The 16,958-nt window shown below is 37.7% G+C and overlaps 2 protein-coding genes across 3 annotated transcripts in view; both read right to left on the minus strand.

The window, feature by feature from the left end:
* The window catches only part of LOC110112830 (protein ACTIVITY OF BC1 COMPLEX KINASE 3, chloroplastic), a 40,125-nt gene that overhangs the window by 22,980 nt on the left and 187 nt on the right, over window positions 1-16,958 (minus strand). For both annotated transcript variants that reach the window (XM_020845170.2, XM_020845171.2), the window contains exon 2: window positions 13,178-13,289. The gene's annotated coding sequence lies outside the window, so the exon portion shown is untranslated. The remainder of the gene's footprint in view (window positions 1-13,177; window positions 13,290-16,958) is intronic.
* LOC110112836 lies at window positions 2,259-3,372 on the minus strand. The gene is made up of 4 exons (XM_020845181.1): window positions 3,100-3,372; window positions 2,839-3,042; window positions 2,430-2,663; window positions 2,259-2,312 (listed from the first exon to the last, which is right to left on the minus strand). Exons 1-4 carry the CDS (start codon window positions 3,370-3,372, stop codon window positions 2,259-2,261), a joined length of 765 nt encoding a protein of 254 aa, XP_020700840.1.

Genomic DNA, 16,958 nt, shown 5'->3' on the forward strand with positions numbered 1-16,958 from the left:
AAAATTTGGTCGCGAGAGAGGGAGGAACTAGGGAAGAGGTGCGAATGGAAGAACAGCCCGCACACTTCACTTATTTCGCTATTTAACGACGAGCGACGATGTGCGAAGGTATGACAGGATGCGAAGTTGGATGTGCGTGGAGTGGCGACGACGTGCGTGGGTCGTGGGCGTAGGGCTCGAGCGGCATGGCCGAGAGGTACGTGGATTTTGATTTATTTTATTTTTTTTACGTTACAGGTCAACAACAGGTCTCACCACCATCTTATAGAATTTTCGCTTAAGTTTGAAGGGGACTTTTCTATCGCACAACAAGCCTGAAGCATTCCTCCACTTCAATCATCCAACTTGAATTCTGCTGATAATATCCCCATCTATTTCACCATCACTCTGAACAATAGATCCAAGATATCTAAAACGTATACTCTTATTAATGACTTGATCTCCCAAAGTCACAATCCCCTCACTAGGTTTATTGCAACTAAAATTACACTCCATATATTCAGTTTTAGATCTACTCAAGCGAAAACCTTTAAACTCTAAGGTTGACCTCCATAATTCAAGTTTACCTTCAACTCTCTTTCTAGTCTTATCACCAAGAAGAATATCATCAGCAAAAAACATACACCAAGGTATATCATCTTACAAATGTCTAGTGAGAACATCCATGACCAGAGCAAAAAGATATGGACTTAAGGCTGGTCCTTGATGTAATCCAACCGAAATAGGAAAATACTTGGTCAACATACCTTGTGTTTGAACACAAGTAATAGCTCCTGCATACATATCTTTAATCAAGGTTTTAAAAGGAGAAATCGGGAATTGACGCGTTTTGGCTAAGCGAGGCGAGGCATAAGCCTCGAAGTGGATCAAGGCGTAAGTCTCAAAAAAGATAAAAATAAAATAATTTAAAATTATGAATAATGACAAAAAATAATAAAATATTATGTCAATTGTGAATTTGATGATTTGTTCTAAGATATATTAGTATATTACTAGAAAAGAATATTTAAAATAAACTCACTTAAAAATAAAACATCCTTTTAGGATCAAGACCCAATGCTGGCTCATCATCACTTTGATTGTCTTCAAAAGAATCTTCATAATTAATGTCAAAGTCATCCTCAAACTCTTCTTCATTTATAATATTTTCTTCCTTTATCCCCTATATCAGTTAATATTTCATTAGCTCTAGCATGAAATAATAATAATATAAAAAATAATTCATTATATTTAAAAATACCTTTGAATTTTTTTGAAGCTCCAATCTCATTTTGTTTCTTTCTTTTATATACATGAGTAGTTGCTTCATTGTCTTCATTGACATGAGTTTCTCCTTCTGCTTCAACTTCAGAAACATAAACATTCTTAGGAATAACACATTCATCATCAGATTGTAAATCATCAACAAGTAAATGATCAATTTCATTATCAATGCTTCCTTTACTTCTGTAGTTTGAGATGTCTATCTTTCAATTTTTTGTTAAACATAACATAAATTAGTTTGTTCATTCGATCTATAGGCAATCGATTTCTTCTCTTAGTATGAATTTGATTGAAGATGCTCCAATTACGCTAGCATGCAGAAGCCGAACATATTAGGCTAAGAACTTTAACTGCAAAAGCTTTCAATTCAGAAACATCATCTCCAAATTGACTCCACCAACGTTCTATATGAAAATGAATAATATTTTATGAATATTAATTGAAGTAGAAGACTTGAACATAAATATTAAAATTAAAATTATAAATTATAAACATACCATGAGATCATGTTTTGTAGCATGTTTGTGCTGCTCAAAATCCAAACATTCTCTTCTTCAAATGAAATTCCTCAAGTTGATCATTCACTTTGAGGTAGTCTTCTTCAGAAATGAGTCTGTCCATACATGCATACAAACCAGTTTTCACCTATTTATCAACATGAAAGTCTTTATCATAATGAAATTGAGGGTTTAAATAGTATGCAGCAGCATGTAAGTATTGGTGTAATTGATGATCCCACTTTTCATCTATAATATCTCATATTTCTTTTTAGGCACTTTCTTGACCTCCCAAATCTTTTGCAATATTTCTTTAGCCCTATTCATTGCTTCATAAATAAATCCCATAGCCGAGGACCTCTCACCATCAATCATTCTATGCACCTTAACTAATGGTGTTGTTGTCTTCAAAACATAATTTGTACTGCGCCAAAATGAATCATAACAATTTTTTTTTACCAGTTTTTCTTCTTATTTTTTTGCCCATAAACTTTTATCTCATTCTTCAGGAGCAAACATAGCTTCCAAAGGTTGCCTTAACTCCTTGAATTTCTGCAATGTTAAATATGCAGTAGCAAAACTCATAACAGTGGGTCTAATAATTTCTTTGTCAGTGAACTTTCTCATCAAATTGAGTATCCAAGAATGATTGTATATGAACTTACTAACGAATTTGGCCTTCAATAGAGTTGATTTATGCCAAGGCAATTGTCCCAACCTCTCAAGCATTAAATCAATGCAATGTGCAGCACAAGGAGTCCAGTAAAGATGAGGTCTCTTCTCCATTAATATTCTCACTGCAGCTTTATATACACTTGCATTATCAGTAACAACTTGTACTACTAAAGCATCACCCATATCCTCGACAACTTCATCCAACATTTCAAATAATAATTGTGCATCCTTTACAAAACTTGAAGCATCAACTAATTTTAGAAAAATAGTTCCATATATATTGTTGACCAGGAAATTAATAATACTTCTATGTCGAATATCTAACCAATCATCTGACATTATTATGACTTGTCTCAATCCAAGTCTTCTTAACATCATCCACCATTTTTTAAGTTGTCTTGACCTCCTCATTCAGCATCCAAGTCCTCAGTTCATACATGCTTAGAAGTTGTAGTCCTCTTTCATAGCTTCCAACAGATCGTAACATATTGATCCATGACGAACTCCTAACAACATTAAATGAAATCCCATTTTCATAGATCAATCTAGCGATATCCAAACAAACTCTGTTCCTGAGTTCTTTTGTAGCAGTAGGAGGCTGAAGATCCTGAGTGTTTATGTTATCCTAATCATCAATATTTATCATAAATCTATCCATGGGAACCCGAGTGCCTTGGTTAGAAGAAACTAAATGGCTTCCACTGCTGGAACCTTCATGCTGTGATCCATAGTAAGAAAAGTTTCCTATCATCTCTTCCATATTTCTTTGTGTGACCTCCTTTGTGGTGTCAAACTTCTTTAAATAATCTGTACATTCCTTTTTCACCTCATCAGGTACTTTGGCACATTGTCCCACATTGACATAAGTGCGGGCTAGATGATCTTTCAACCCCTTGACGCCACCAGTTATGCGTTTCTCACAGAAATTATATTTCATATAAACATATCCCTTTTTTGCACCTCGTCTGACACTTCAACTTGAGTTACATATTTCCATGCAGGATCTTTCCTTCTTGTGCCACTAGTCCTAATAATTTATAGAAATAAATAATCAACATTCAACTTGAGTTACATATTTCCATGCAGGATCTTTCCTTCTTGTGCCACTAGTCCTTCTAATAATTTATAGAAATAAATAATCAACATCAAATTATTGATATATACAGGATTTTTATTTATTCACAGACAAAGGAATCACAACACAAAAACAACAATAGGATAAATTTTAACAATTATTTGTACTACCAATAATAAGACAACATGAATAAAACAATATACCGGTATGTCGGGGGTCCAAGGGGGCGCTACCCCCTGGCGGGGTTCGACCGAACATGTACCTAACGGGGGCAGCACCCCTGAACAAAAATTTATTGTAAGAGTAATTTTGAAATCCTGTTTATTTTTAAAGTTCGTAAGTTGTTTCTATGGAAAGGTACTGAGCATGTACCGCTCGGTACCGAGCGGTTCTGGCTCGGTACCGAGCAAGTACCTAGCGGTACCGAGCATGTACTGAGCGGTACCAAGCATGTACCTGCTAGGTACCGAACATGTACCTAGCGATACCTAGCAGTACAGAGCATGTACTGAGCAGACGAATGAAAGAAAGCCGAATCAGGAGTTATTCAAGCTTTTGTTACTGCACGTCAAAGTCAAGACCCACAACACTGCTCACCTGCTTTTCCGACCTAATCGAGGCCTGAACGTTTCCTGCAGTCACAACTTCGGCTTCGTTTCCTGCTTTCGAAATCGATATTGCTTTTAGCTTTGTTACATGCGTCGTCTCCTTCCGACTTCGTCTCCTTCCCTCACGGCTTCGCCTCCATTTCGCCTTTCAATTCTCACACGAAGCCCTAATCCTATATGCGAATACGCGAACACAAACCGACTGTGTCGTATTTACATATATACCAAAGAAAAAATTTCGAGGCGGTGCCTTGTACTACCTCAAGGCATTACACTCTGATGCGTACGCCTCGTGTGAAAAAATTGTAGGCTTCGCTGGATGGTATGAGGCGTAAGCCCCGATACGCATGACTTCCGCCTCGATTTGAGGCGCGACTCAATGCGGATGCCTCGTCCGCTTTTTTAATGGTTGTCTTTAATGATTTGAATATAAGCGTTATTAACTCCTTTCTTTTCAAGAACTCTCCATAGCACTTCTCTTGGAACTTTATCATACGCTTTCTCTAAATCAATAAATATCATATGTAGATCATCCTTATTCTCTCTATATTTCTCCATCATACCTCTCAATAAATGTATGGCTTCCATAGTAGACTTACCCGGCATGAATCCAAATTGATTTTGCGAAACAATAGTATCATGCCGCAACCTACGCTCTATAACCTGCCCCCATAGTTTTAAAGTATGACACATTAACTTAATTCATCTATAATTGGCACACTCTTGTACATCATTTTTATTCTTAAAAATAGGAATTAACACGCTCATTCTCCACTGATCTGCCATCTTTTTAGTCTTCAAAACAGTATTAAAAAGTTTAGTAAGACAAGAAATTCATTCATATCCTAAGCATTTTCACATTTCTATTGGAATATCATCAGGTCCAACAGCTTTTCCACACTTCATTTTCTTTAAAGCCACTCTAACTTTGGTTTTACTAATACGCCGATAAAAGGAGGGGACGGTTTATGAGAGAATCAATTTTGGGAGGGGTTGTGTAGTAATTATCCTTATATTTGTATTCTCTAAATAGGGGGGAAAGGGCTAGGGTTATGTTTTGTGTTAGTTGAAATTTGTTTTCTCTTAGGTTGCTTAGACTCGAGCCGCCAGCTAGAGATTGGAGAGCCGAATCTTCCTCTAGAATTGAAGATCCATTGTATCTTGTTTGTTTTCTTCCATCGTTCAACAATTATCAAGTTTTCCTAGTATTTTGCCACCAAATTTCTCTCAATTTCTGCTTTTATATTGCTGAAATTCCAAATTTCAGCCAAGATCTTTTGATTCTAGCAAGTACATTCTATCAAATTGGTATCACAATGCTTTCTTGTGCGGAAAAACAAGTTATCTTCATTTTTTTTGTGATTGGAGTCTATATCCAATTAATGGCAAGCAAAGAAGATGGAGGCATTGGAGTGCGAGATGGAACAACTCAAAACCGAAGTAGAGGAAAAATATTCCAAGGTGAAGGAAAGGAAGACTCTTAGACATTGAGAACCGCTTTAGGAACTTTGAAGAAATTATGAAAAAGATGTTTGAGATGCAACCAAAAACATCACTGGCAATTCAGGTGGAACCAAGAGAAAAGGAGATCCAGGAGGACGACGATAAATTGGAGAGTGTTTTCCATCAAGGACTGCCACGTGGGGCCCAGTAGATGGGCGGATCGGGGTATTCTGAAGAGAGGAGAGCAAGGAAGAGGGAAGCCGACCCCTTTGGGAGACTACGTAGGCATGGGGAGAGGTGGAAAGGAGAAAGGCATGGTTGGGGAGAGCCATGGGGTCAAACTCAACCAAGGGAGGAATGAAGGGAATCATACAACTACTACACCAAAGGGACCAACGGGAGAAAAAACCATTGGGGTATGGATGCTAGAGTAAGCAAGCGAAGGATATAGATCTTTGAAGGGAATGATGCTTAGGGTTGGGTGTACCGGGTGGAACAATACTTTTCTATCAATGGGCTAACTGAAGGGGAAAAACTCATGGTAGTGGGTTTATATTTAGAAGGGAAAGCCCTGGCCTATTTCCAATAAAGGGAGGCTAGGCATCAATCTACTCATGAGGAGAATTTAAAGAGTGCTTGTTGGAATGTTTTCAAGTCATTCAGAAAGGAGATCTCATGAGTAGTTCTATGCCCTAGCTCAAGAGGAGACGGTTATGGAATACCGGGAGAAGTTTGAGCTGCTGTTGGGGAGACTAAGGGGAATCTTGGAGGAAGGATTGGAGAGAAATTTTTATGAAGGTGCTTAGAGAGGACATGCAAGCAGAATTCATGATACTTAGGCCTACGGGTTAAGGGAGACGATGGAGCTTGCTCGGAGGGTGGAGGAAAAATAAGAGGGAGAAGGCCAGCAAAAGCAACATCGTGGGAGGGGCCTACCGGAGTACCCCTACAACTCTAGCATCAAGAACCCAAACAGTATACTTTCAAAGAGATGCTCCTAGGGAGAAGAGTGGGGGAGTTCGCCCGCGGGGGGTGGGGGTGTGGCAACTTCAAGCATCACACAGAAGCGGAGGTGCAAGATAAAAGGGAAAAGGGGTTATGTTTCAGATGAGATGAGAAGTACATGTCGGGGAATATATGCAAAGACCAAACTCTTCAGGTTCTCACCGTCTGTGATGATGAAGAAGCTGGGGAGAGAGGTGGGAGTAAGGTATTGGAGGAGGAAAAGCTGCATTTAGATATGGCCGAGGTTTTTTTGAACTTAATGGTGGGATTCACACTAAATCACACAACGAATGTGAGAGGAGAAATAGCAGACAAGAAGAAAGTGGGCCTGATAGATAGTGAGGCTACCCACAATTTTCATTTCTAACCAGGTCGTGAACTGATTGGGAATGAAACTGGTAGATACAGGGTGTTATGGGGTGATTGATGGGGATAGGGAAGATGGAGATAGGTACAGGGGTGTGTAGGGAACTGGTCCTAACCATACAGGGAATCCATGTGAGGGAGAATTTTCTCCTATTGCAGCTGTGGAGCACTGATGTCATCCTAGGGATGAGATGGCTGCAAACCTTGGGGGATACCAAGGTGAATTATGGGATGCTGACAATGGAGTTGATGGTGCAAAGGAGAAGGATATTGATTAAGGGATATACAGAACTCTCCAAAGCCATGGTGTCTCTAAAAACTATGGTAAGGGTCATACAGGAGGTGGGAAGAGGATTTTTGGTGGAGCTACAGAGTTTGAAGGGGATCAGAAGAAAAGGAAGGGGGGGAGGACATCTATCATTCAGTACAGTCGGTTATATAGGAGTTCAGTGAGGTTTTATAGCCACCTCAGGGGTTACCACCATAGAAGGGATAAGAGCACACCACCACACTGAAGGAGGGAATGTCACCGATCAGTGTCTAGCCTTATTGCTACCCCCAGATCCAGAAGAATGAGATTGAGAAACTAATCCAAGAGATGTTAGAGGCAGAGATCATCAGGTCGAGCGTGAGTCCTTTTTTTAGCCTAGTTCTGCTGGTCAAGAAGAATGATGGAAGTTGGAGATTTTGTGTGGACCACCGGGCCTTGAATAAGGAGATTGTGCCAGACAAGTTTCCTATTCCAGTAATAGATGAGTTGATATGAGCTTTGTGGAGCGACAATGTTCAAGAAGGTGGACCTGAAGTCCGAGTACCATTAGATCGGGATGAGAGAGGAGAATGTTTCAAAAACAGCTTGCAGGATACAGAAGGGATGCTATGAGCTCTTAGTGATGTCGATTGGACTCACCAACGCCCCTGTTACCTTCTAATCCCTCATGAGCACGGTGTTCCGACCTTACCTCAGGAAGATTATTATGTTTTCTTTGATGACATCCTGGTGTACAACAAATCCAGTAGGAGCATCTAAGGATGATCTTAGAAGTGTTGCAGGAGCATCAGCTAAGGGCCAATCTTAAGAATATTATTTTGCACAGGTATTGTGGGGTACTTTAGGCACATTGTATCCCAGGAAGGGGTATCAGATGATCAGGCCAAGATTGAGACAATGTTGAAATGGCCTCTACCTAGGAACCTGAGAGACATGACGGGATTTTTAGAATTTAAAGGGTACTACAGAAGATTCGTGAGAGGATACAGCACCATAGCTTGGCCTTTGACAGAGCAGCTGAAGAAGGATAATTTATTGTGGGAAGAGGCGACCACTCAAGCCTTTAAGAGATTGAAGACAGTTGTTGACAGCCAGAGCTAGACTGAAATCAGGTGTTGTATCAGTATATGGATTATGGGTACTGCTCATGCAAAATCACAGACCGATAGCCTACTTCAGTCAAGTGTTGACAGCCAAAGCTAAATCGAAGTCAATTTATGAGAGGGAATTGATGGCCATCCTATTAGTTATTAAGAAGTGGCGGCCTTGCATGTTGGGCCGACATTTCATTATCAGGACATATCAGCGAAGCTTGAAGTATATGCTGGAGCAGAGGATGATAACTGATGAAAATCAGAGATGTTTTCAAAGCTGTTGAGCTGACTTTGAGATCCAGTATAGGCCAGAGTTGGAGAACAGAGCGGCTGACACCTTATCCAGGTGCATGGGGGAGCACCAAGAGTTAGCCATTTCAGTACTGATGATGCTAGATTGGGTGGCTATTAAGGAGAGTATGCAAGATGAGAAACTGAGGGAGATTAGGGCGAATCTACTGAAGGATGAGAATAGCCACTCTGGCTATTCTCTAGAAGGGGAGAGACTGCTGTATTAAGGGAGGTTTGTGCTGCCATGGACCTTGGCTCATATTCCCCACCTACTACAAGAGTTCTATGGGAGCACTTTTGGGGGCCATTCTGGTGTGCAGAAGATTACAAGAGACTTCAGCAAAATTGTATTGGAAGGGGATGCATAGGGATGTGGAGGAGATGGTGTCTAGGTATGAGGTATGTCAAAAAAAACAAGTACAAAGCTATGGCTCCATAAGGATTACTTCAACCCCTGGCTCTTTCAGACAGAGTAGGGGAAGAGGTCACCATGGATTTCATAGATGGGAAATCCCAATCTGAGGGATTTACAGTGATTATAATGGTGGTTGACAGGTTGAGCAAATATACTCATTTCATTCCCTTACGACACCTTTACAAAGTTGTGACAGTGGCAGAGCATTCATCAAGGAGGTGGTCAGATTACATGGGGTCTCTGAGTCAAAAGTTTCTAACCGGGATAAGGTGTTCCTCAGCAATTTATGGAGAGAAATGTTCAAACTGCAGAGTACAGTTCTAAAGAGGAGCGCCACTTACCACTCTCAAATAGACGGACAGTGGAGTTAGTGAATAGGAGTCTAGAGACTTATCTACGGTGTTTTGCTTCAAATACACATCAGTTGTGGGTCAACTGGCTAGCATGGGCAGAGTACTGGTACAACACTTCATATCATTCGGCCTCTCAGATGACTTCTTTCAAAGTGTTGAATGGAAGAGACCCTTCACACTTGGTGCATTTTGGGTAGAGGAGCACACCAGTCTCTTCAGTAGAACAGTACTTATACGAAAGAGATAGGGTGTTGGAGGAATTAAAGAGGCACCTGTTGAGGGCACATCAAATTATGATGAAGCAGGAGAATGGACACCGAAAGGACATCCAGTTCAAAGTAGGGGATAGAGTGTTCTAAAAGCTGCGACCCTATAGACAAAGGACGGTCGCCAAGAGAAGGAATGAGAAGTTGACCCCAAGGTACTTTGACCCATATGGGGTATTGGAGAGGATTGGAGCAGCGGCGTACGGCTTGCGATTACCACCGACCGATATTATACATCCAGTGTTCCATGTCACAATTGAAGAGAGCCATTAGGGGTCATGCAGCTAGCTCAGAGTTACATGTGACACTAATAAAGGATTTAGAGGTGTTATTAGAACCGCTGAAGTTGAGAGGGGTCAGAAAGGGACATGAAGGAATCAAGGACGTTTTCATAAAATGGAAGAACTTACCAGACCATGACACCACCTAGGAGCCATATGAAAGGGTGAAGCATCAGTTTCCATCCTTTCATCATGAGTACAAGTGATTCTTTGAGAGGGGGTTATTGTGACCGGTCCAACCGGCCCAGAACCAGGGCCGGACCTTGGTATATTCCAGGCGGACCAAGCAAGCCGCCGGCCCCCCTTATGGGGCCCATGATTTGAATGCAAATTTAAAACGGAGGGAGCAATTTATGAGGGGATTAATTTTGGGAGGGTCTGTTTAGTAATTATCCTTATATTTGCATTCTTTAAATTGGGGGAAAATGTTAGAGTTATGTTTTTGTCGGCTGAACTTGACTTGGGGTCTCCCCTGTTGCCTTTACTCCACCTCAGGTTGCTCAATTGGTAAGACATCCAAAGGCACATCGAAGACTTCCATCATCCCTGTCAGCAAGCCTTCAACGTGAGTCTCTAACTCACCCCCATGAATTGGATTGCCATCGCCATCCCTTGGGATATCTTACATAACTTCCAACTACTTGCCTTTTGAGTTGTCTCCCTCTTGTCCTTTTGCTCCCACAGCACCGACGTAGCCTCCACCTACATGACACGATCACCACTTGTCACCTCTTGACACTTTGCAAGGAGAATTGGGGCCAACAGAGGATGATGCCTTGCCCAATGAAGTCCTCCACAAGCAAAGCAGAAATTTTGAATCCTTCTCAACTCCATGCCAACCCTTAGCTTGCTCCTCCCACTATCTATTGCCCCAGTGATATTCTGGCAAGCCTCCTCCTTGCCTTGACCCATTCGTCTCTCTCATAGCTCTAGCCCCCACACATTGAGTTGTTCTCCAAAGCAATAATGGCTAGTGGTGGATGTCTCTGCCAAGGCATGCCTACGTGAAGCTACGGCCTCATGTAGGTCCCCAACTTGAGATAGCATCCCATTGAGCTCCTTCTTGAGCTCTCCATGCACCTCTTCCTTGTACATCAAAGATTCCTCCAGTCGAGACAACATGCCTCTTCTCATAGCCTGGATGGCGGAACCATGTTCCACTAGGTTACTCCCATCTTCACCTATCTCATCCACCTAGGCTCCCATGCCATTCGTAACCTTTGTCCGTCAAGTTAAACGAAAATCGATACTAGAGATCCTCTCTTTGGACTTCCCCCATGGCTTGGATGTTGGATCACGCCGCTCATCCATTTCCTTGTTTCCCCATGATGATCCACACTTTTCATACCAACCATGCCTCCTCTTGGCCTCGACAACTATCTTGGCCCGTGCCTTGCCCTAGGATTGAACAGGCTCTAATACCAATTGTCACAGAGAGACCTTGCCTAAGTCACCCGTGCGGCCTTATCACTCCTTCCCAATGATAAGTCAGCCTAAAACTTACACAATACTTAGCTAGAGAGCAAAGAATGATAGAGAGAGAAAGTAAATGGGGAAAAATTCACTATTACAAGAGTACTTTTACAAGACGGATTGGAGGGGTTTTGAGGATTTTTTTTTACAAATGAAAGGGGAGGGTCCTATTTATAGCCCTCCTCTCATGCTTAAGAACAATCTAAAATTCTCTCCATTTATTCATGAGCGTGGAGTTCTCTAAAATACTTCACATCATTCCCTACACACTTGTATAATTCTATGATAATCTAGATAGTTCTAGAGTATAGTACATTACTCTTTAAATATCTAAATCATCCTAGAACATCTAGAATCTTTTAATAGACTCTTGGCCTATCTAAAGTCCCCAGAACTTTCCAATGTCATGTGACCTCATTTAGGAATGATTCTAGAAGACTTCTTGGTTTCCGCTCGATATGTCACGGCCAAGGAGTTTAGCCAAACTTCTTTGTCCCTGTTTTGGGTGTGAAACTTAGCTTAATTACGAAAAAAGTTAAGGTGTGGTTCATCCTATGAGAAATTAGCATCACTAATGGAGATTTATTTTTTTTATTTATAATCAGCATTGCACCATCAAAATATTTTTTGGAATACATGTAAAATTTAATCTTCTATTGTTATTTGTGAAAAAAAAAATTATTGGATAGTATTCTACTTCTTAATAATAATTTTCTATGCATCTTATGGGGCAAAATTCTAGTATATTCTATTTTTCTTCTGCATTGTTTTAACTTTTTCACTTATTTCAATCAAGTTGCACCAAGTAAAACTATAATATATGCAAATTGCATGAGCCAAGCAAATTAATTTGAATATCCTATGTAAGCATATCAATCATTACACATTAATTTATTGCTAATCAATGCTCCATAATACATATCTTAATAATTTTAACACACTGTTGCCATATACCTTTTTTTATTTAATGCACATCAAATCAAATCTCATGTAGCATGAGCATATGCTTTCTCAAGATCAATCGATGTAACATAAAATCCACTCTACTCTTTATGTTTTTAAAATTAATTTTATATGACAACCTCAACAATACAGCTACCATGCATAAAATGAAATAAATTCTTCATGCCTCATGAGTTTGATTTCCCTTTAATTATGAGGATTTGAATGCTCCCTTATTCTTAAAAGTATGCGCCAAAAAGTGCCTCTTCTCCAATAATCTAGCATCATCCAAGATTATAAGAATCCAATAAATAAAGGATAATTTAACCAAGTTACTCATAAATCTTCCATTCTTCTTCAAATCCTAATAGAGATCACATTTGAACCTAAAGATTTACCTTTATACATCCTAAGAGTAAACTTAACTTTCATTTTTTTGATAAATCTACATGATATTAAACAGCTTTATTAAGGATGATCTTTAATAAAGTTTTTTCCTCAAAATTCTCCTTTATTGATTTCTAAGAATAATTTGCTCATATTTTTTCGATAATTTTATCTTTAGCTAAAATCTTATTATCTTCAGTTTGATATATTTAACATGACTAAGTCTGTAATTTTTCCTATATTTTACCTTTGTTGTGTAGGGCTTGTTTGCATGGATAAAATAGGAGTGTAGGATAACCAAAAGCAACGGGTTTTTCAACTTTAGGTATTTGGCAGGAAGAAAAATGAATACAAAGTAATTTTTGAGGAATTAGAATCCTCCATTTAGTAAATTTTTTGTGCATTCTAAATTTCTCCAAATATAGTGAATTTAGAATAAATCGCATGAAGCCTTTCTCAATGCAGCAAATACCTCTACTGACTTGTTGATCGCTCACAGCTTGCAGTCACCAACCTTTGGTCATGTGCACCCATGTCCTTTGCCTACCCTTATGTCCTTCGATGATCCCCACGCACCATGTACCCTAGGTTTATTTTAAAACTAGTAAATTCTAAATATTTTTAATCAAATACAAAATAAAATGATATCTAAATGTTATTTTACAACCAACCAAAAAAATAAATAACATTCCAAATATGTTGTATTTACTTTTATATTGTGTTTAAATTACACTTGAATTTTAAATACTTGAAACTAAATCACCCCTAAATAAATTTCTTTTTCTCCTTCCTAAGTCCCTAGCCATGAGTTTACTACCGACTACCGTTTAAGCAAGACCTTTCATTTTTAATTATTAGCTTTACTAGCATTTATCTTGTCATTCTTTAAGGGAATATTTTTTTAACTTAATAACCTTTTGTATGCCATCACCACACCATCAAAAATCCTTCCGTATGAAATATTTCTAGATTTCTTAAAGCTCCAATGACAGACTTCTTAATGGAACTAGGTATCTTATCTCAATATGTCATGTCAAATTAATTCACTTGTGGTATTTCAATTTTCCTCTCTTAGAAGCCTATCTTAAAACATTACCACCAATATTTGCTTTAGACCTAAAACATTAAATGTCATATTTGAATCTATACATTCAATCGAAAATAATATTAATAGAAGTCCAAATAACAAGGAAAGATTTTGGATATCTAATTTAAATTCAAGGCACTAATTAATCACATTCATAATGAAAGAACCCAAAGAACGATAAACTAGTTGAGGCTATTATTAAGTAAATTAATGACAAATTGAGGGTCAATAATGAATGGTTAAGTTTTGATCAAGCCATCTATGTCAAATTCATACAAAACAAATATTTATTTAAAAAAAATTATAAAATATAAGTAACATAATTTTAAAAATGACGAATCATGTAATCAAGATATTCACATAAAGCAACTTCTCATCTATGACAATACTTATACAATAAATATTTCATAACATTTCTATCTTATATAAGATATAATTCTTATTTTTATCAAATAATATATGTAGTAATATAGAGGGCTCAAGCAGTTTAAGGTGTGTTTAGACTAGGGCGTGAGAGAGCTAGCGAGCAATTAAGAAATGAGAGATATTGAGAAGGCAAACACGCAGCCACAAAAAAGAGAGGTAGTGGAGCAACACAGGAAGTGCACAAGGGAGAAATTGATGAAGTTGGGAGGAGCAGTGACAATAGATTTAGTTGTGATCAAACCATATAAAGCAACCAAAAAGAAAAGATGTGGGGGTCGGCAAGGTTTTGGTGGCTTGCAGATGAAAAGAGAAGAAAGGCGATGTGGCCTTTGTTCAGAGCACGTCGAGCAAGTTTAAAGGGAAGATATCATAGAAAAACTATCATTCTTTTATTCTTCCTAAACTAACTTATGTGATTTATACCTAAAATGAAATAAGAAGAGGGATTGGTGCTAATCCTAGACTTTTCTTAAGTGATTTCATGTATTATGACTTGTAAGGATTTATTAGGGAATTAGCCTTTAAGTTGTAGCATTATTACAAGGAAATTTGAGAAATTTTAGTCATCTATGCCTTGTATTAAGCATCGTGTTGATTATATAATATGATATTCGAAGAGGTGAAGATAAGTTCGAAAGGTAATATTTGCTTGTAGGGCTGCAAGCGAACCAAACGTTCAGCGAGCTACTCGATGCTCGGTTCGATTAAAGCTCGTTTGTGATCGTTTAACTAACTAAACAAACAAATATGAACAACATTTTAAATGCTTGATCCTTAAATAAACAAGCTTGAACACTAATGTGTTCGGTTCATTTATGTTCACGAACAACATCATTTAAAGTTCGTGAACAAGCTCGACATTAAGTTCAATAAAAAGCTCGAATTGAGAGAAATGCAATAGGTAAGCTTCATTTACTGAACAAAAGACAGTTCACATTTGTCCATGTTTGCTAGATTGTTTGTTTAAGATGTTCATGAACAAATTTAATGTTTGTTTGTTTAATAGATTGTTTGTTAAATATGTTCATAAACATAGCTCGTTAAGACTTATTTGTTTAAAGCTCGATAAGTATTAAACGAACCGAACATGAACCGAACATGAACCAAACATGAACACCCTTGAATTAAACGAACCAAACATGAACACAAAAAATAAAGCTCAAATCAAACATGAACCAAACTTGAACAAGCTATAGATTAAGAATCTATATATTTCTTCATTCTATTATTCTAATTATTCTAGAATCTAATAATAGAATACTATTTCTATATTCTTTATTTCTTTCTTATTTATATTACTCTTAATATGAGTAATAGTATGAGATAAGGACCTATAGAAACCCTCTATTAATTAGAATCATAGAGATCAAAAAATCTATGAAAAATTGAAGAGTTATTGTGAATCAAACATGAACACTCACATACTCGACTTGGCTCGGTTTGTTTGCAGCCCTATTTGCATGCCTAAAATTTTTGGAAATTACACTTCTAATTAAGAGCACTATTTCTTTCATATAGAACATTGAACAAATTATACTTGTTTATTAAAACTTATTTCCATACAATATTACTTTATCTTCATTCTTTATTGAAACTCCTCTTATTCTTATGAATTGTGCATGTGCTGCTTCTTTGTCTAACAATTCTTCCGTATATCATGATCATTCTATAGTTTATGTTATTTTGATGAAAATATCACAATTTAAACTCATTTATGCTATGGATGATTACATATAGTTAAAAATTGTTAAATGAAATGCTTATGATGTGCATACGAACTTATGAATTAACCACAAATCACTATTCCATTGTTTGGTGATTGAAGTTTGTGGAAATGTACATCAGACATGCATGAGGTGTTCACCTCCATCCATTAAGGTTGTCGTTCCCACCTCAGTTTATATAGGCTCTCAAGCTAGTTCATGACACAAGCACTAAATCAAAAAAGAAACATAGCTCACCTTGGCCTATTGGTTGGGAGCATAGGCTACCAACAAAGATATACTAGGTTCGAGTCTTGTTTATGTGATGTGTGTGTAAGTCTGCCTTAATTGGCCTAAATGTCCCAAAAAAAAACAAAAACAAAAACAAAATAAAAAAAAGAAAATAAAAACTTTAAATAAATTCATAATAAGAAGAAAAATTTTTTACCATCCAATTTAAGCCAATAATAATTAACCATAACTTAAAATTTATATGTTAAAATCATAAGTACACCTGTAAAATATAAAATATGTATGAGTAAATAAATGTATTTGTCTATATCACCAACCAATTGGTTGAGTCTATTGACTTATAAAATAGAGGCCAAAGGTTTAAATTCTTATATGTAAGTGTGAGTGGGTGACTGGCACATAGTCGGTAAATGTGTGTGGGCATGTGGGGTTGGGTGGGTGTCGCTAGTTCAATTGTAAATCTCGCATGCATCAAATTGAAAAATAAAATAAAATAAAATATGTACACACTTTATCAAATAAATATACATAAGCTATGTATTACCATCACGCATCTTCCACAAATCAAACTTAGCACATGAAAGTTTTCAAGGAAAAACTATGGATGCACTGTAATACTAAACAAGGTTTAGATGCTCCAAAAAGTAGGTGTTTCATTGATATTGATTGGGAAAAAATTAACTGTAATTTACTCAAGTTGGTATGCACTTTTTGGGGACAAGAAATTTTACATAAAAAAAAGTCATATAGAAAGTATATATGTAGGATAAGTTCAAAGGTGATTG

The sequence above is a fragment of the Dendrobium catenatum genome, unplaced genomic scaffold (assembly GCF_001605985.2).
Source record: "Dendrobium catenatum unplaced genomic scaffold, ASM160598v2 original_scaffold_27042, whole genome shotgun sequence".
NCBI classification, from domain to species: Eukaryota; Viridiplantae; Streptophyta; class Magnoliopsida; order Asparagales; family Orchidaceae; genus Dendrobium; species Dendrobium catenatum.

Coding starts and splice junctions, on each gene's coding strand:
- LOC110112836 (XM_020845181.1), bottom strand. CDS start 3,372: ATGAAATATAATTTCTGTGAGAAACGCATAACTGGTGGCGTCAAGGGG. Junction 2,664..2,838: donor CTTGGATGCTGAATGAGGAG/GTCAAGACAACT, acceptor AGTTTTGTAAAG/GATGCACAATTATTATTTGA. Junction 2,313..2,429: donor CTCTATTGAAGGCCAAATTC/GTTAGTAAGTTC, acceptor TTAACATTGCAG/AAATTCAAGGAGTTAAGGCA.